This window comes from Sinocyclocheilus anshuiensis, unplaced genomic scaffold (assembly GCF_001515605.1).
Source record: "Sinocyclocheilus anshuiensis isolate Anshui unplaced genomic scaffold, SAMN03320099.WGS_v1.1 scaffold229, whole genome shotgun sequence".
Taxonomy (NCBI): Eukaryota; Metazoa; Chordata; class Actinopteri; order Cypriniformes; family Cyprinidae; genus Sinocyclocheilus; species Sinocyclocheilus anshuiensis.
In genome coordinates this window covers 939,182-958,521 of record NW_015537957.1, presented here as the reverse complement: position 1 = coordinate 958,521, position 19,340 = coordinate 939,182, and the positions used below count along the sequence as shown (strand labels likewise).

General features: G+C 35.4%; 3 protein-coding genes across 5 annotated transcripts in view; all 3 read left to right on the top strand.

Annotated features, from left to right (window-relative positions):
* si:ch73-366l1.5 (FILIA-N KH-like domain-containing protein) overlaps window positions 1-4,802 on the top strand; it is a 26,648-nt gene extending 21,846 nt beyond the window's left edge. The window contains exon 5 of one of the 3 annotated variants that reach the window (XM_016456769.1): window positions 4,190-4,802. In XM_016456769.1, coding sequence (XP_016312255.1) covers window positions 4,190-4,304 — 115 coding nt within the window. In that variant the 3' untranslated portion in view covers window positions 4,305-4,802. Of the gene's footprint in view, window positions 1-2,781; window positions 2,818-4,189 lie in introns of those variants that run through there. The other 2 variants (XM_016456762.1, XM_016456775.1) reach the window with 2 other exon arrangements.
* A 1,703-nt stretch (window positions 4,803-6,505) lies between these two features.
* Window positions 6,506-13,125, top strand: LOC107666065 (uncharacterized). The gene is made up of 4 exons (XM_016457161.1): window positions 6,506-6,631; window positions 6,743-6,781; window positions 12,090-12,437; window positions 12,517-13,125. The coding sequence occupies exons 1-4, from the start codon at window positions 6,613-6,615 to the stop codon at window positions 12,957-12,959; spliced, it is 849 nt and encodes a 282-aa protein (XP_016312647.1). The 5' UTR covers window positions 6,506-6,612; the 3' UTR covers window positions 12,960-13,125.
* Window positions 13,126-16,001: 2,876 nt separating this feature from the next.
* Window positions 16,002-17,692, top strand: st6galnac2 (ST6 (alpha-N-acetyl-neuraminyl-2,3-beta-galactosyl-1,3)-N-acetylgalactosaminide alpha-2,6-sialyltransferase 2). Its single transcript, XM_016457101.1, is given in 7 exon segments — window positions 16,002-16,146; window positions 16,149-16,168; window positions 16,268-16,371; window positions 17,099-17,154; window positions 17,157-17,175; window positions 17,270-17,359; window positions 17,506-17,692. Coding segments are annotated over 7 exon segments (621 nt in total).
* Window positions 17,693-19,340: the final 1,648 nt, after the last annotated feature.

Here is a 19,340-nt window from a genome sequence, read left to right as displayed (position 1 = left end):
CTGTCTCTCTGTCTCTCTGTCTCTCTGTCTCTCTCTCTCTGGGATGTGAGAAAAAGGATGTAATGATGAACAATATCAGAATAAGTAAAAGAATAAACAATTTTAAGAGACCAAAGCATATCACAATATACACACACACACACATCTAAATGGGGACACTACACAGACTCCTATTGTTTTTTTTTTTAATCTACAGATAATTATATTGACGTTTGCCCCCTTATATGGACCTACTGCAAAGGGTTTAGCACATTCCGAAAATATTAAAGGATAAAAATATGGTTCCAAAAGCAGTGATTCCTTAGAAGAACTATTTTTTTTGTTGCCCAAAGAACCTTTCAGTGAACCGTTCTTCAAAGAACCATTTATATATTTTTTTAATTAGTATGGAAAACAATCTAAAGAACCTTTTTCCACTATTAAAGAACCTCCCAGCTTTCTATGGATATTAAAGTTTATTCATGGAAACATAGATGCCCATAAAGAACCTTTATTTCTAAAAGTGTATTATACTTTTTTTTTTAAATAATAATAAAAAAATATTTTTATACAATAAGGTCCACATATAATGTTAGTTAGGTCATATCATAGTATTTTATGACAATTTTTCCACCCCTTCTCTCTGATCCTTTGAAATAAAGTAGGCATCATTGATGTGTAAATGCGGGCTGTCGTGTGTTGATACACATGCAGTCCATACAGTTTTCCATTGTACACCAAGCTCCTTTATCTCAAAAGATCAAAGAAAATTAAATCCTCATGATGTCACCTTGAGTCACAGTAGCACATGCTTCAAATCATTTGAAATTGCCATAGCTCTGAGCCATACGACAATTTTTCCATCCCTTCTCTCTGATCCTTTGAAATAAAGTAGGCATCATTGATGTGTAAATGCGGGCTGTCATGTGTTGATACACATGCAGTCCATACAGTTTTCCATTGTACACCAAGCTCCTTTATCTCAAAAGATCAAAGAAAATTAAATCCCCATGATGTCACCTTGAGTCACAGTAGCACATGCTTCAAATCATTTGAAATTGCCATAGCTCTGAGCCATACTGCTGTCTAACTAATTAAATGATTGCATGAAAACAACTGTGTTTGGTAGGGCACTTTACTTAAACATGACTACAAGCATCTTTCCTGAATGTTTCCATGACTCTGATGAGCTTCAGTTTAAGTGTTGCATGACTAACACACTCTGCCAAGCCTTAACAAGTAACAGCAAAACACCAGAGCTGCTAACGGTGAGTGACCTGCTCCTTCAATATATTCATCTTGCAGTCAATAATAAAACAAATTGCTTAATTTACTCTTTAGTATGTTTCTTCATCAGAACAGATTTGGAGCAATGTAGCATTACATCACTTGCTCACCAGTGGATCCTCTGCAGTGAATGGGTGCCGTTAGAATGAGAGGCCAAACAGCTGATTAAAAAAAGTTGTCTTGCCTGAATCAGGAGAAAAATATGCACAAATCAAGCACTGTTTACAAGCAAAAACAGTCCAGAACAGTTCTAACCAAATATGTGTTAGGATTTTGTGAGAGGACAGCAGGGGATCAACTTTTTCACTGGAGGAAGCGTTATTATAGATTCTGGATTTATATATAGGCCATAAGCATTGGTTTAAAGTTGAAATGCTTTAGTGATGGATTTGTTTCTTACAAATATGCAACTTTTCAATTACAAGATTGATTAACTGATGGATTGGAGTCGTGTGGGCAGTGAATGGGTGCCGTCAGAATGAGAGTCCAAACAGCTGATAAAAGCATCACAATAGTCCACAAGTAATCCTCCAATGAAAAAGTCGTCTCATCTGAAAGAAGAGAGAAATATGCACAAATCAAGCACCATTTACAAGCAAAGAGTTCATAGTTGGACTGCTATTTTGGCCAGAAGCATCAGTTTAAAGTTAAAATGCCTTATTGATGGATTTGTTTTTTTTACACAAACACAGCTTTTCGCTTCACAAGACAAGTTGTGTGGATCACTTGTGTATTATTGTGATGTTTTTATCAGCTGTTTGGACTCTCATTCTGACGGCACCCATTCACTACAGATCCATTGGTGAACAAGTGATGTAATGCTACGTTTCTCCAAATCCGTTTTAAAACACGATTTATTTGCTTCTGTACATTTAAATTATAACACACATCTATAAAGGCCGTTTTCTTAAAAAAGAGAAAAGAAAATAATAAAGATTTTTTTTTCTCCTGCAATGAACCAGAAATGTCCACTTCAGCAGCACTTAAACCGGACATTACAGTTGTATTGCTGTCTATATTCTGAAAGTTTTTACGGATGGATTTGTTCATATATCATTCACTTGATTATATATTTAACATTTTATTCCTAAAAACATGGTGAACATTTTATTTATTTAGTTTTTTCTTGTTTTTGACAGTATTTTCTCATTTATTTATTTATATATATATATATATATATATATAAACATAGAATTTCAGAAAACTTGTTATACAAAAAACAATTGTCTTATGTAGTGTGATTAATGAACTGGTGAAAGTAAAGTGTAATGTGAAAGTAATTTTTTTTTTAACCTTATTTACCTGCAGTGTCTTTCTTTTTAATTTAGAGTTGCTAATGAGATAACGGTTTAATTTAGTCTGAGTACGGTTAATGTTTCTCTGGGGTTTTGCTACTGTGAATTCATTCATCTGTGTTTGTGTGTGTAGAGGGACTGTGTGTTCCTGGAGACTTTCAGGTGAATTGTTTGAGGCTGTGGCTTTATGATACTGAAAAATCTCATTTTTATTTTTCAGAGATGCTGAGTAAGCAGAAGTCGGAGCATGTGGGGGAAAAAATGCTCTCTATAATGAACCAAATGAGGACCTTCGAGGAGTGACTTTGTGCTTTTTCTTCTTTGATTTCGGCCTGTGAATACCTTCTTAAAGCAAAATGCCAAAGAACATAAGATTATCATTTTTTTACACTTAGGTACAACTATATACTATGGCCCTTTAAAACCTATTAAAAGCATATTAAAACACTGTGATGTTATAGTTTACATACAGTTCATTTAGTGTACGATTCGGAAACTCTTTTGCAAAGGAAAGGGAGGGAACTTCTTTCTTAGATTTGAATAAGGAACTCAGAAATTGGGATTTCTCATGACATGAAATAATCTTGTGCCTTTGTTGAGCGTCATGTGTTCTTGAGTCAGCCAATCAGCATTCAGTCTCACATTCTGCTCTTCTGAAATACCATCGCACGCTCTTGTGGACTCGCACAGCTATGACCATCACAGGCTGATGGAAAAGTGCTTGCACTGCAGACTCAGACATGTACATGATGAAATGTAGAAACCATGTGGATTTTTGTTGTTGTTGTTATTGTTTTTGGATGCTATGTTAAAAAATTAGGTGAATCTCATCAAATATAAAGAGGGACATTTCATACCAGAATCAGAAGAGAATGGCTAAGAAGTTATAATTTGCATAAAGAAAAATAAAGCCTATTTTTAGAACTATTATGATTTGTTTGCATTCTAAAACAGTAATATTTTACTATAATAAATGTGGTGATACATTTAATTATTGGTAATACAACAAATGCTACCACGTGTACATGCTTTTTTCTGCGCTATTGTAAAGAGAATATCATTTTGATTTTGCAGTGAAATGTGACTTTGATAGGGTTTTGTGAGATTCACCCTAATGGCTTTTGTAATATCAATAAAGAGCCGAATTTGATGATTGACCGTTGTGGCATTATTTCTTCTGATACACCATACTTAACACAAGGAAACGCCAAACAGAAATATGATTTTCAACTTAATTTCCTTCAATGAAATGGGCATGAATGAAAGTTTTGTCATTTACACATCTTCGTGTCGTACCAAACCTGTATGAGTTAAAAAAAAATTTATCTGCTAAACGCAAAAGAAGATATTTTGAATATTGTTGGTAACCAAACAGTTGCTGGTAGCCATAGTATTTTTAATACTACAGAAGTTAATGACTACCACCAACTGTTTGGTTACCAACCATCTTCAAAATATCTTAATTTGTGTAAAAAAAAAAAAAAAGTCACAGGTTTGGAACAAATTGAGGGTGAGTAAATGATAGAATTCTCATTTTTGGGTGAACTATCCCTTTAAGTACTTTTTGAACTGAACTGAACTGAAGCCTTTGTGTGAGTTTTCTTTATACCGTTGTGTTTGTGTTGTAGGGTACAGCAGGAGCAGCTGACTGCCATCTTCAAACTGCTCCGAGAGAATCAGGACACGTTTGGAGAGATGACCGAGGGAGAAGTGGAGGAACAGCTCAAACTTTACTCGCTTTAGTCTGACCACACACAGTTTCATATAGGATAGAACATGGGCTTTTCAACTGCGCTTGACCCGAGTTAATATCTGTAGCACTGTTTAAATTTACTATACTGTTATGCTTGGGGTCACAGGCACTCCAGCTCTTTATAAATAATGTAATTGTAAGATTGAGGGTTAAGCAGGATTTAATGCTTGTAATTTGGAAAGAGGTTCACGTTCAACCCTAAAATGTTAGTGTAAAAAGCTCAGCTTGATCTCCGCATGATCACTGTGTAAAACTCTTGTTGTATTATACACAGATACTGTAGTGTCCTCATGACCGTATCAGCTGAACTTTTTACTAATTTTCTAGTTTTTTTTTTAGTGCGTGATTGGGAAATATAAATAGTGTGCGTTAGTGTTCTTGCATTTCTTTTGGTGTTTATATGGATTAATGCTTCAGAATCTAATTCTAATCTACTATATAGAATTCAAATGGCATATTCAAAATAGTTTACTGCTGCATTTTCTATGTATCTGCGATTGTTATTACTCCTCTTGTTTGTTTCTATTTACTTGAAGAAAAAAAAAAATATTAAAACAGGAGTTGAATTTCCTGTTACATTTTCTTCCGTTTTTGAAACTGAGAGTCTCACTTACACCGAAACAGGCCCAGAAATAGACCAGGTTAAATGTGGAATCAGGGGCGGACTTACCCATTAGGCAAAGATAGTTTGCCTTGGGCCCCCAAAAGCCAAGGGCCCCCTAAAATGCTTTTCATATAGGATATGCGCATTAAGCGCTGACACGCAAATGGTTGCTGTTTACGGTGTTTATTACTACGACAACCATCCGAGACTCCCGAGTTGAACGTGCTTTTTGTGTACCCTGCTAGAGGGAGATGAAAATATTATGCATCTGAAGCTGTAATTAAATACTGAGAAACGGTGTGTATTGTAAGTTTATAATTGTTTTAAATGCCGCTTACTCATTTATGAGAAGGAACCAAGTAGAGGACACAGTTACTTTTTTGGTTGATATAATGTGTGTAAATGTATAATTGCCTTTTCATTATTTTTTCAGTTTTATTTAAATTTGTAGTTAAAATAACTCAAAATAAATGTATTTTAAAGTTTAGAATCAGACAGCCTTTGCACACAGGTAACTCATCAGTGGATTTTCCTCTCAATATAGGCTATATTTTTTTTACACTTTTCTCATTCTATATTTCTGACATTCCAAAAGCGCCTCCTACTGGCAGAGAATGAATGTTCATTTTCAATAATCCAGTCTGTAGTTTTTGTTCAGATCAATGCAAAAATCCACCCACATAACCCCGTTTTAAATTAATATCATAATTTATACTTCTGGCTCACCCCTGGTTTAAACGCTCAATTGTGAGGTTTATTATTTTATAATTTTTGATTTTGTGAAAACCTGAATCTCAACTGTAAATCAGTTGCTATTTCGTGGTCTACAACATGAAAGAAAACCATTATAACATGTACATGAAAAATGTAGAAACATTGGACACAACTATGGGGTGCAGCAGCAAGCATCACAACAAAAAAAGGAACCAAAAGGAAAATGTGTACAAATGTATAGGGCCCCATTCCTATATTTTGCCTGTGGCCCCCAATTCATTAAATCCGCCCCTGTGTGGAATAGATGGGACATTTCAGGAGGCGATTATTGTCTGCCTTTTGTTTAATACAGTGTTGTGAAATTGTTCAAAAACGATGTGCTAAACTTTTACAATGTAAAAGAAGATGTGGGAAAACATCGGTAGGCTAAATGCAGACAATGGATTTGTGTGTGTGTGTGTGTGTGTGTGTGTGTGTTTTTGTTTGTTTGTTTGTTTTTAAAAGAGAGAAGAGAAAACTGCATTTGGTAAAGAAAGGTTTCACATTCAAACGAGGCAGTGAGAACCAAAAACCTTAAATTTTAAAAGTCAGTGGTTCCAGAAAGGCATGCATTAAAAAATCCAAGACAAGTATTTCAACAAAGAAATGGAAAATGTTTCTGAAGTAATATATTGTTTCACACACGTGCACATCAGCTACAGTTTAAAGACGGCGAAAGCATTTGAACATTATTTTTGTGATTGGCTACATGTCATATTATAATGGCAACATTATTTTCCCGACAGATATAAGTAGAAAGTGAAGGAAAATGTAGGTTGATTAATTATTAATGAAAACACGCCCCACTTCTCGCGTCACTGTGTACCGCCCAAACTGTTAGCGGATGATTTAAACGTTTGTTGAGGGAACGCGACCCATTGTTACTATCACATAAAGCCGACTCGTCGTGCTACCGCTACCTGTAAATTACCAGCACTAACATGGCTGCCAAACTGTACGGTATGTATCATTTCTTCATAGACATTGTAGCTTACACTTCTGCCTCGGTCTGGAAAAAATATCGCAAGAATTGTGTTCTTGTCGTGCTAAACGGGGGTTTTCTGTTCGCAGTTGACGAGGCTCGAAACGGTGAAGAAAACACAACTCCTGGTAAGTTATTCACACATTTTCTCATGGCTTAACTCTCTTACTGTACGCGCGTTTTTTAAAACTTTTACCCCCATAGACCATCATCCCCTTAAGATGAAAAATGTTGACGCACATTAAAAAAAAAAAAAAGATAAAAGTAAAGTGTAATTTATAAGATTTCAAAAAGTATGCAAGGTTTTTAAATATTTCTGCTTAAAACTGTAGGCATGTTTATTGTGTTTATTACATGCACACAGTTTAACAGATTATTGTGCTGATACATACATCTAGAGACTATATCATCTGTGTATATACAGTGTTAAATAATGTTGTTAGTCTTTCCATCCTGTGAAGGAGCAGCCCAAGAAGCCACAAAAGTTTACATTGAATTAAATGCCAGAGACACTTTGTGTAACCAAAATACCAATATTAACCAGAACTTTATGCATATTGCAGGACACAATTTTTTAATAGCTTATTTTGAATTGTCAATGCTCTACTCTTTCTGGCTGGTCATTCAAACAGATAAGGGGGATAAAATATGCACTCTTACAACCATCTACATTATATTACAGTGTAAACACCATAAAGTAAACAATGTCATAATCGCTTGGCATAGATGTGCGGTATTCATTGATTGCAAACTGCTCTGAAACCACAAGCCCATGTTTTGACCGTGAAATGTTTAATTTTTTTAACTAAATAAACGCCTTTTATTAATAACATTTGAGTTATAGGGGCCCAAAGCGATGTCTGACCGACCTGCCCCCCTTTCGACTGATCTGTTCAAATGTTCTCATTACATGTTACAATGATCTTGTTGTGAAACAATGGTTATGTGGAAAGGATATATGCAAACTGAAATGAAAGCTTGAGATCTGGGGTTTTAAGAATGACTAGCAGTTGGGGTTTTGTACTAAGAATTTAAAAAAATGTAGTTTTCTTATGAAAATAGTGCCAAAGCGAGTAAAAACTGTAAGAGTCTTCAGGATTTCAGGCCTAAAACCACGTGGCTCTAAAACACAGATGAGCAATAGTCAAACGGGGGTGCTCTCTGACACCAGACACACACAGCATTGTTTTACGACACACAGGAGATTTCATGCTGTGCTAGAAAACGAGATGGGGGGTGTCTGGTAGAATCGGTGTGATGGCTCTTTGAACTCTACGACCCTTCACACCTGGAGATTTTATGCCCCATTCCTGGAATTTGTTTCACCTGGTGGGGGGACAAAACAAAGATTGGTAAAAAAAAGTCAAATGATGTTAGCCATTTTATTTCTTATTAAAGGGTTTCATTTATTAAAAACAACTCGGTTAATGTTGTTTTACTAGGGTGTTTAGAAGGATGCATCTATGGGCAAATGCATGTAGTATGTAAAAGTGAATACATCAAATGTATTTTTTTTTTCTTTATAAGAATATGGTAATGACTGGCTGAAATTAAAACTTCAGAAAGTTACAAAAAATCGCAGGTTCAGGTTGATTCTGTTGCAGGTTCAGGTTGCATTTTTAATAATGATCATGATTCAAATAAGAACAGTTCATTAGATAGTACCGTGTGAGGCAAAATGATCTGCTACACTCTTCACGATGCCATAGAAGAACCTTTTTGTCTAAATGGTTCCATAAAGAACCTTTAACATCTGAAGAGCCTTTCTGTTTCACAAAAGGTCCTTTGTGCCAAAAGAAGGTTCTTCAGATTATAAAAAGGTAAGAAAGAGATGGTTCTTTATTAAAGAACCTTTGACTGAATGGTTCGTTGTGGAACCAAAAATGGTTCTTCTATGGCATCGCTGTGAAGAACCTTTTGAAGCACCTTTATTTTTAAGAGTGTATCTGATGAAAAGCGCATAATTTTTCATCATACTGCTGATTTTAATGGCTTCAGGGTTTTTGTTAAAACTGTTTTGTATTCCAAATATTAGCTTGTCATACTACCATGACCTTTACTAAAAGAGCTGCCAACTTTAATGTTATATATCATTTGTTTGTATATATTTTAGACGTATTGATTTATAAAAGGAGTATGATTGTCATGATCTTCACAGGCAGATCAACGCCTGTGTTTGAAATCAGATTGGAATTCAATATTGCAGGAATTGTGTTCTTTTGGTTTTGTTTAACCCTCATATCAAATTGGGTCCATTTTGACCCAAAAGAGAGACATTAAAACTTCTAAAATCGGCATAGTTTTAGTAAGGGGACTAAACTTTTGCAAGTACTTTAAGACCCTCAGAATAGACATTAAATTTTTTTTAGGGACTTTTTTTTATTAACATGAATTTGTACGCCAATTGACGAACCATTGCAGCATGAAATATTTTCGCTTGTTTTCATCTGAAAGTGAATGTTTATGCAAGTAAAATGTTGTTTGAAAACTTTTCATATTTTTCATCTTTTCGTATTTATGTTGTTTTGATGTTTTGTTAGAAATAAAAACGTAGGTTTCATGAAATTTTGAGCAACCATGAGTTAGAATTTATAATTTAATTCAATTCCAATCATTCCATTGGGGTTAACACCGTGTCCTAACTACACGCGACAAGATTCGACAAGCAATTTGGGTGTCCACACCCAGGGGCGCCACTAAGGGGTGGGAAAGTTAGGACGATTCTAAGGGCCCACGCACTTTTGGGGCCCCCAGAGATCTGTTTTATTAGTAGTAACAGTGGTAATAGTAATGTAATAGAAATTATAAATGTATCTACCAAAGAGTTACAAATAAAACAAAATTAAGGCTTATTACTGCATTTCCAGCAAAATTATCTCCCCTCATTCACTGCATGGTTTCGTCCCATCCTACGTAGCCTAGAGTCACTGAGTGAGATCAGATGGTAAACTGTCAAATTTAGAGATGTCTTCAAGTTCAAGGGGGTGGCAAACCGAGCCGGACGATTTGGTCAGTTGGACTTTTAAACACATTTTAGTTTTGCTATAGAAAATCTACAAATTCACACTCTGATTACATAGAGCAGCAGCAGGAAGCACGTGAGGTTGTAATGGTAACTGGATACACTGCACGGGAATTACGGCTGCGCTTCTATTTTGCTACACTAAACTTAGCAATAAACACGTTGAAAATGCACAATAAACATGTCTGTCAAAACGAACTCAAAGGAGGCTTTTATTAAGCAAATCAATGAGTGAATTACTCATCCACTGTTTAAAAAAATACTTTAGCTGGGTTTCCACAGGCAGGGTCACAGTTATCTACAGTGTATGAAGCTAAAGGTTTTTGGGTTAAGGTTCATAATGTAGAACATTTTTAACATTGTATGCTGTATGTGCATAGGTAGCTAGCAAACAAGGAATACAGCTGTTAAGCTAATAGTCACATTTAGCTGAGGAAGGTCATGATTGAGAAATGTTGGATACTGCTGGAAATGCGGGGTATCCTATTTATTATTTTAGGATATTTTTGTTTGCCCCAGTGAAGCAATTCTATAACTGATCAAGTAGTCAATCTCATTCCATATCAGCAGAATAGTGTGGTACAGAAAGTCTATGTCCATAAAACAGGTTCTGAATGAATTTTTTGGAAGTGTCTAAAATGATTGTACGCATATGTACAAGTCATTGGTGTTTGGTGATTAGTTTTTTTGTTTTTGTTTTATTGAGTTTTCCCAATACTTTGGGCAATATAGTGTATGTTTGGTGCGGTAGGAGGCCCAACCTCATATTCTTTCATAGGGCCCAAAATTGCTAGCGGCGCCCCTGTCCACACCAGACGCGACGCGACAGAATCAAAAGCGTGTGTGGGCAGGCACTCTCTGGAAGCGCACTGCTCTCGCAATACATCACAGCCAATCAGAAGCGTGTGTGGGCGGGCTCTCTGTGGAAGCGTACTGCTCATGCAGCGAAATGGATACGTTTATAATCTAATTCATAAATATTAAACCTTTTTAACATCATTAAATGTACATACTGAGTGACTGATAAAATCTTTGTCATGGAATACACTCGGTTCGCAGTGAGTTCACCGTTTTAACGGACATATTTGCTTTAATTTATTTTCAAGATCTGAGGTAAACTACCTGTTGTTGCTTTCAGTATGGCTATAAGGTCACGCAAAATGATATTTAAACTCATATTAGACACGTTTAACTTTGAATAAGGCACATAATCACCTGAAATTATATGTAGTTTGTATGTTGTTGTTCCAGCCACGACGTCGCGGAAATAGAAACCGTTTCTAAGTTAGAAATTTCGCATGTCGCCGTCGCTTGGCTAGTCAGGACAAAAACTCTGATTAAAGCCCCGTTCACACTAGGGGCTGGCGATGAGGTTGCTAGTGGGCGTTCTCAATACTGGTTGCCTTGACAGCGAATCAGGTTTCTTGCTGCTAAGTATAAACATTTTGGAGGCAAAAGACTAACTATAATCTAAATCTAAATTAAATCCGTACATACAAACAAAAATGAATGAGAAATAGAGCCTACTTTCTTCCATTGCGTATGTTTATCTACGGCGCTGAGAGGAGAACGATCACGTGAGCTCTACCGTCTTCTTTCCTATTGGCTGTCGCTCCCGAAAGTCGCTCTTCATTTGCATAAAGTTGAAGGATTCTGAACTTTGTCACGTCACTGGACTGGACTGTCGCGTCATTGGCGACCCATCCGGTTGCCAACGGCCGCTGTCGCTCGTGTCGCCGGAAATCGCCAGCTCTCCATTGAAATGAATGGGATTGTGTCACTTTGCTGTTGCATGTCGCTTGTAGTGTGAACGGGGCTTAACATGGAAAAGATTTTGTCGTGTGTCGCGACGTCACGTCGCGTGTAGTTAGGACACGGTGTAATACTAGTAATTCTCAGATTATATGTTCTTATAAATTTCAGTAACAGTTCATTTTAAGGTGTCCTTGTTACATGTACTTTTATAATAAAAATTAATTATGCATAATTACATGCAAGTAACCCTAAGCCAAACCCTAAACATAGGCCTATAGTAAGCCTACATGTAGTTAATTAATATTACGCGGTACTTAAATGTAATTACACTGTGACAAGAACACCTTAAAATAAAGTGTAACTGAAATTTCAAATAAGATCTCAAATTTTTTAATTAATCAAAAAGGGGTAATTGCAGTAGCCTAGTAATAAGGTAACATTCAAAACTTCAAGATGTTTCACATTCACTCATCAGTGAAAGTTGCTGATCAGATACAATATGGTTTTAGTTGAAAAAATTAGGTTTATGACTGTTTTGTAAAACAACGACCCAAAATGTGAAAATCGTGTAGGCCTACAGATTTTGAAAGTGTTATGAGGGTCAAGCTGTTTTAGTAGGCTACACAATATGCTAAACAAGAGGCTTTTTCTGTTTTCAGTTGACAAGGCTCGTCTTCTAACAAATGGCGAAGAGAATACAACTCAAGGTCAGCTTGTTACACCATCAGGTGCCTCATCGTCATGCGCACCTGATAAAACAGCAGCCCCAGATAACTTCATAACGGAGGTATCGGTACCTTTGAGTGCCAGTAACAGTGGGTCTGAGCCTTGTGACCGAGGTGTAGCAGAGACCCAGACAACAACAACCCAGAGTCTTGAGCACAAGTCTGACGAATGCAACACATCCACCTTGAGATGTGGGGAAAAGCGGGCGAGGGAATCAGAAGACCGCTCTGATGTTCCTGTGAAACGGCGTTTGAGAACATCGGAAGATAGCAGGAAAGAATGTATGTAATAATCATCCGTAATGATTGTGTATTTAAATGATTGCATGCTGCTAATACAAATTAATCTTCCATTTCACAGTTCTACCAGACTACGACGCGAGATGTGCCGAGCTGTGGATCAATGGTGAAATGGCTGCTTGTGAGGCTTATGAGTTATCAAAGTCCAGCCGCAACACCCAACGCCAACGTGCTGTTCGACAACCCGGCAATAGTAGTTCTGTGAATCAGCCTCTCACCCAGAGTGACTTTTTACGTCTCATCCGAATTGAAGTGGCAGCTGGTTATCAATCCATCGCAAAGATGCTTCGTTTGAGTATGGAGCAGAGCAGAGCTGATTTCGCAGAGGTGATAAATAGACTTGATGCAATGCAAAGGGATACCAGAGAGTTGGCTAATGAAGTCCGTAAAATGCGAGCGGATGGAAGACTAGCATTAGATGCAATCTCTCTTATGAATGAAAAAATGAGCGTCATTCAAAGGTTTGCGTTGGACTTGCATCGAGCGCTGACTACTAGAAAATGAGGGGTCTGTTTATTATAGCATACTGATTTGCATTCAAGCCTACTTTTGCTAAACAGCTTTTCCTTTTTTGATATACTTGTATTGATGAGTGATTTTTTTTTATGTTGTGCATGCCTGTTTATTGTATCACTTTCCTGTGTTATTTTAGTAGTTTTTAAATAAATAGTTTCAAAATGGCCCCTAAAAGATGTCGCAGGGATTTATGCTTTATTCCTGATCTTGTGTTGTACTGACATTTCTAAAACTTAAACCATAAATGGTGCATTAAATATAGTAAGCCTAGATGGTCACACATTTGACCTTCCATGTTTATTAATTATTAGTCAAATATAACATTATTTCGTAAATGACAATATTTCTAACTTTTTCAAATGTATGTAGTAAGAGACAGAGTACATAATTCTGTATTTTTAGCTAAGCAGAATCATGCATATTTCTTTTCTGGTGTCAGCAATGCCCTGTGATGGGGCAGAAGTCCAAACATATTTAAGTCCATTTCTGATGAAACACCAAATTTAACATTTAATGAACAGGACTTTTTGTTAACTGTTTAACAAACAAACCATTTTACGTATCGTGAGTAGCAGTATTGCATATTGAACCGAATCGTGACATGACTATTGTTGCACCCTTTTATAATTTCCAAACCTTCTTTCTGTCATTAATTATAATAATCCAGGGAAATTTTTGTATGCATAAGGAGTCTGACAAAAGAATGATCTGATTGATTAATTAATCGCCATTAATCCCCCACTTGATTAATCGCAGTACATTTAGACAATTTTGTATTTCAAGTTTTCGGAAATATGCTTCTTAAATATGCAAATTACACATTATCTAATTAAATATAAACAAATTTGCATACATTTCCAGAACAGAAATCTGGACATTACATAAAGCCAAGTTTAAAATTCTTCTTTCATTTTATTGACATACAGGGTGGAGTTTGTAGGCCTATATCCCTTTTTATCACTCCATAAATCAAAGTGCTGTCAACACTGTGAACTTCCAATAAAATAAGCCTGTGTTCAAAGAGCTCAGATGGGTTCACAGCAGCACAACGTTTCAAACCTGCCTGTTTCTTATCGCTACTGTTTAGCACACTCCAGAAGTATGTGTAGTATGTACTGTAATAATAGAATCACGTCATCAAAACCGTGGAATGTCATTGTTTGGTGTTGCATTAAGATTTGTTTTCACTGCAGTTACTGGAATAGCCAAAACCATAAATCAGAAGGGCGTATTTGTCATACTTTTTGGCATATAGTGTTTTTTAAGTGATTTTCTGAGTTTTTCTATATTTTTCTTTATGCCTTTGTTTATAGAACATGGCTTGCCTACATTTTAAAATAAATTACAATATTTAATTTATGTTACACGTTGTTGCCTTTCTTTGATTATGTTGCAGGGCATTCCAAATGAGCGATTATTGTCAGAAAAGTCCACTTCAACGGATATCCCGTGTTTAGGGAGCAGTGAACACTATAGGGACCCTGTCAATCGAAACACACCTGAGGAGACGGCACATTAAAAACAACAAACTACCGGAGAACGCAACAACTACAGACACCAATTACGATATACTTATATTATCATAGTCATGTAGGCCTAAGTTGTATTAAATTTATTATAAACTGTGGCAGTTTCTCGTTTGTATAGTGTGTAGTTTTTCACCCGTGTTTAGACTACTGTTTTTAAAACAAATATAGTTTACCTTAACCATAATCATAGTTACATTTAAGCACAATAGTGCGGAGCCATGCATGGTTTTACGTGTGGTTCTCAACCTCAGAATCAGTGTTGGGGAAAGTTCATTTTAAAAGTAATGCATTACAATATTGCGTTACTCCAAGTAAAAGTAACTAATTGCGTTACTTAGATGAGCCATGCATGGTTTTACGTGTGGTTCTCAACCTCAGAATCAGTGTTGGGGAAAGTTCATTTAAAAGTAATGCATTACAATATTGCGTTACTCCAAGTAAAAGTAACTAATTGCGTTTTTACAGAAAGTAGTGCCTTATGCAAAACTTTTGCGTTACTTTTTGTCACCTGGGCTGTGCTTGCTTATTTGTCTTTTAATAACAAAAACCCCCAAATGATATTTTTGACCACTGTAAAGGCCTTTAACACCAAAAGTGAAATTAATAAGCCTCAGGCTGAAGCCTCTGCACCTCACTCCTGATTTGTCTCAACACAGAGAGAGGAGAGGTGCCAGTGAATAAATGGGAAAACAAAGCAACTTGCGTTACTTATTTGAAAAAGTAATTCAGATATTTTGTTGTAAATTTACAAGTAATGGGTTACTTTACTAGTTACTTGAAAAAGTAATCTGATTACCTAACTCGTGTTACATAATACGTTACCCCAACACTGGTCAGAATACGTTGATTTAAGCCTATAAAATTATACCTTTTTATAGTTACTGTTGTTAATATCAATTCATTGTACTGCTCAATATGCATTTCAATTTAATTTCTCATTTTATAGGCCCCCACCCCCTTGGTTCACCTCAAATTTTCAATTCAGTAATCCGGCCCTCAAATGAAGCTAACTGAATAGCCCTGGTCTACAGGCTTTCATAGACAAGTTTAGGAAGTTGTGGGAGGTTTTGTTACCAACCGTTCTGTACCCTGGCAATAAAAAAGTGCTTGTTACATGAAAACCCTCACGAAAAAGAAGTTTATTCAAGTGTGCTATTAGTATACTCCTTTTAAACTAAAAATAGGAAAGTATACTTTTAGTCTACTTTTTATGTACTTCTCAGAAATGGGCTTTATGTACTTCTCAGAAATATACTTAAAATGACATTTAAGTATACTTGACTTATAGCCTACTTAAAGAAAAAGTCTAAATATATCTGAGCTATGCTTGTGTTCCTAGAATCTGTGTTTTCATACTACTAGTACACTGATATTTGTATACTTGCTACATAAAGTATACTTAAAAATAAACTTGAACTTTACTTAAGTATACTTAATAAAATAAACTTGAAGTATACTACTTTTTGGTAAGGGAATTCTTACATATGACAGCACAACCATGATGCTAATAATAATGATCATTGTTTATAGGGTAAATGGGGCAATAATCCAAGGGTTTGAGGATGATGTTGGGACAAAGACGTCTTTCTACGGCTTCACCACCAACTCTCTCAAGAACTCATTAATTGGTTATTACCAAGACGGCTTCGACAAGTGCCACGTGATCCGGTAATTGACCCTCTCATTCACAATTTAGGAATTATTATAAGTTCTCAGTTGTCATTTGTTGCCATCTGCTGGCCTACAGTGAAGTCTTTGGCGTCACAGGGCACTGGGTATATTTGTATCCCTGCCGAAACTGGAGACTATGTGATGCTGGCAGCTGCCATCCAGAGTGTGTCTGTACCCTCGGGACCTGATAAAGGTGACAGGTAGGTTTAACAATAAGATTCCTACACGTTGATATTTACTTCACATAACAGGTTACGATAAATTCTTATTATTATTGTAATCATTTCCTCCTTGTCAGTTCATGAATTTTTAATTGGCCAGGTTTCCTAAAGCAATTAACATTGACCAAAAGTGACTACTGATTATTACTTAATATATTGAGCTAACCATATATACTAATAATAAATGTGTATATAACACATAGCCTACTACATCCAGTAATATCAGAACATATAGGCCATTCATTGTTGTGTAAAATATGTGAGAAATGATCATACTTATAATACAAGCTCACGCTCCAAAGTGATTAAAAATATAGAAATAACATAATCACTATGCTGAATTCACTGTCGATGTTGAAAATAAAGGCAATGATTGGCCAAATTCACTCTGTATAATTGGGAGCCACACACTTCAATTCAAATATTAATGATTTATGTTTATGGAAAATTGGCTATATAAGTTTTTATGATCATTTGTTTATATGTAAATAATATTGAACAATGAAATGTGTTATGAATTTCTTTACATTTTATTCAATTTTTATTTTGCTTCCTTAAATGTAGCAATATTTTTGCTACTTGAATTCATTTGGAATTCTAAAAGGCATTCTACCAGTTTGTGTTTTATTTTAAGTTTTTATGTCAATATTAGCTTATGTCCTTTGCATACTAACTAACTGCTGAGTTTATTTGATTATTAAAACAGGCCCTCAGAACTTTTTGGATATAATACTGAAACACATGAGTTCAAGATGATCCATCCATTCAATATGTGGCTCAAAGGTGAGAACAATTTCCTACACATTAGACTACATATACTTTTGTCACATTTTTTCCTTCTCTCTTAATGTAATGCCATGGTATTATTGATTAACAGGTTCCTGAAATCTCCACAGCTGGAGCAATATAGAGATTTGTACATGCCCAGCACGGGTGCACTGATGCTTTTGATTGCTTTACACTTGTGACCAGGTCAACAAACCTCCAATGTTTTTTATCAATAAAACAGCATTTGACATTCTTATTTATAAAAGCTTTTTATTTATTGTTAGAATGGCCCTGAAACCTACTGGTCCAGGTTTTGTCAAATTAATGTTGTGCTTGCTGGCTCTTCCCTCAGGTCTCTGCATATGGCTTTATCACAGAAAATTACAAAGACTTCTCAGACCATTACTATGACAAGGTGATGAAGCCGCTGGTCTTCTATGCTAACCATGACATGGAGATGGAGGGACATCTGTGGAAGCAGTTGCACTCTCAAAAAGTCTTGTGGCTAAATCAGAGACAAAAAAGGACATGATGTAACTTCAGTGAATCTTGGGACATCTGGAAAAAACAAGTAACAAGACTGCATAATGAAATTGCCAAAGCAGTATTTTGTTTTGGTGCGCCCTTATTCTCCTGCAAACTTTATAGGCGAGATCATTGAGAATTATTTTTAATAAGCTAAATAAATTATTTAACTCAAAGTGTTATTTGGAGAATTTACAATCTGATTTCCCATCACATTACAGCACAGAGACCATGCTTCTATTCAACTAAATAATGAGTAAGGTAAAATATCAGTGCTGATTTGACTGATATTTAGTGCTGTACTCTCAATCACAATATACTCTTAGACAAACTGGAAAACTGGGTTTGTCTCTTTTGGCCATATCTAGAAGGCAAGGAATTCTGTGTGAACACAGGTGACTTTAAATGGACCGCAATGACATGGTGTCCCCCAAGGTTCAATCCTCCTATTCAGTCTGTATATACATCCATTAAGCTAAATAATGTGGAACAACCTAGCTCTATCTGCAAGGGCAGCAGATCAGATATGAATACATTTAGAATTTATTTTAAAGTGCTGTCGTTAAAACCTTAATACACTGAAATGTTAATGGGATAAAATACTTCCTAACTCAGTAGAGCTGAGACAGCTAGATATTGTCATGTTTATGTTCTGTTTTGGTTCTGTTTCTGTGTTCACGGTTTCTTGATTTCCTTTGTTAATCTGTTTCTGCATTTTTATCACATAATAAGGCAGAATAGTTTCTGTACATATATATATATATATATATATATATATATACACACACACACGTTTTTTAAATTGATGTCCCTGTTACACTTACTGTTGTCACATTTCCCTAGTTAAACAATACATAAAAAAGGCCAAATACAAGTATATTTTATATTTTTACACTATGTAATATTCTGTTTATGAAAACCAATAAATCTCATCAAGTTAATGTTTTTACGTATTTTTACATTTATTCCAAAATAATAACAAACGGCAGTAACATATTTTATTTAACTGATGTTCAGCTGTTCTTTTTAACTTTACCAGCGGGTGTCGCTGTTGGACAGAGTTACTTTCTAAAAACTAGTAACTTTTACACTTTTTAATGTCACATTTTGTAATACTTGCGTTGTTGGCACATTTTGCTGCAACTTGTGTGGCAGTTCAATTAAGTATATAATTTTTGTAATAACTACAAAAATGAGAATGGGCAAATGTGGGATCACAGAGAAATTAAATGTTTTTTTTTTAATTGCAATTTTAATAACCACGGTTTTACTACAAATAGCATGCTTAAACTATGCTGAGTGTAGCAAAATGTTTTAACAGTAATAACCTTTTTATTTGTTACAAAACCATGTGTAATTTTCGTAAGTTTTGTTGCAAACAATTTTTACTGTTATTTTATAATGAAAAACAGCAGTAATATATTTATAATATTTATAGAAAGCATTAATTGTTAGAAAAGATCATTTATGTCATGTACTGTAAATGCTCTACAAGTTGAGGCATTAATTGTAACATTAGTATATACACCAAATATTTTGACCATACTTTCTTCTTTCACAGCAGGAAAACATTTTTTAAGAGACACCAGGACTGCAGCTGTCTGGTTTGGCAACAGAAATTGAAATTGATTTTTTTTTATTTTTTTTTTTTATAA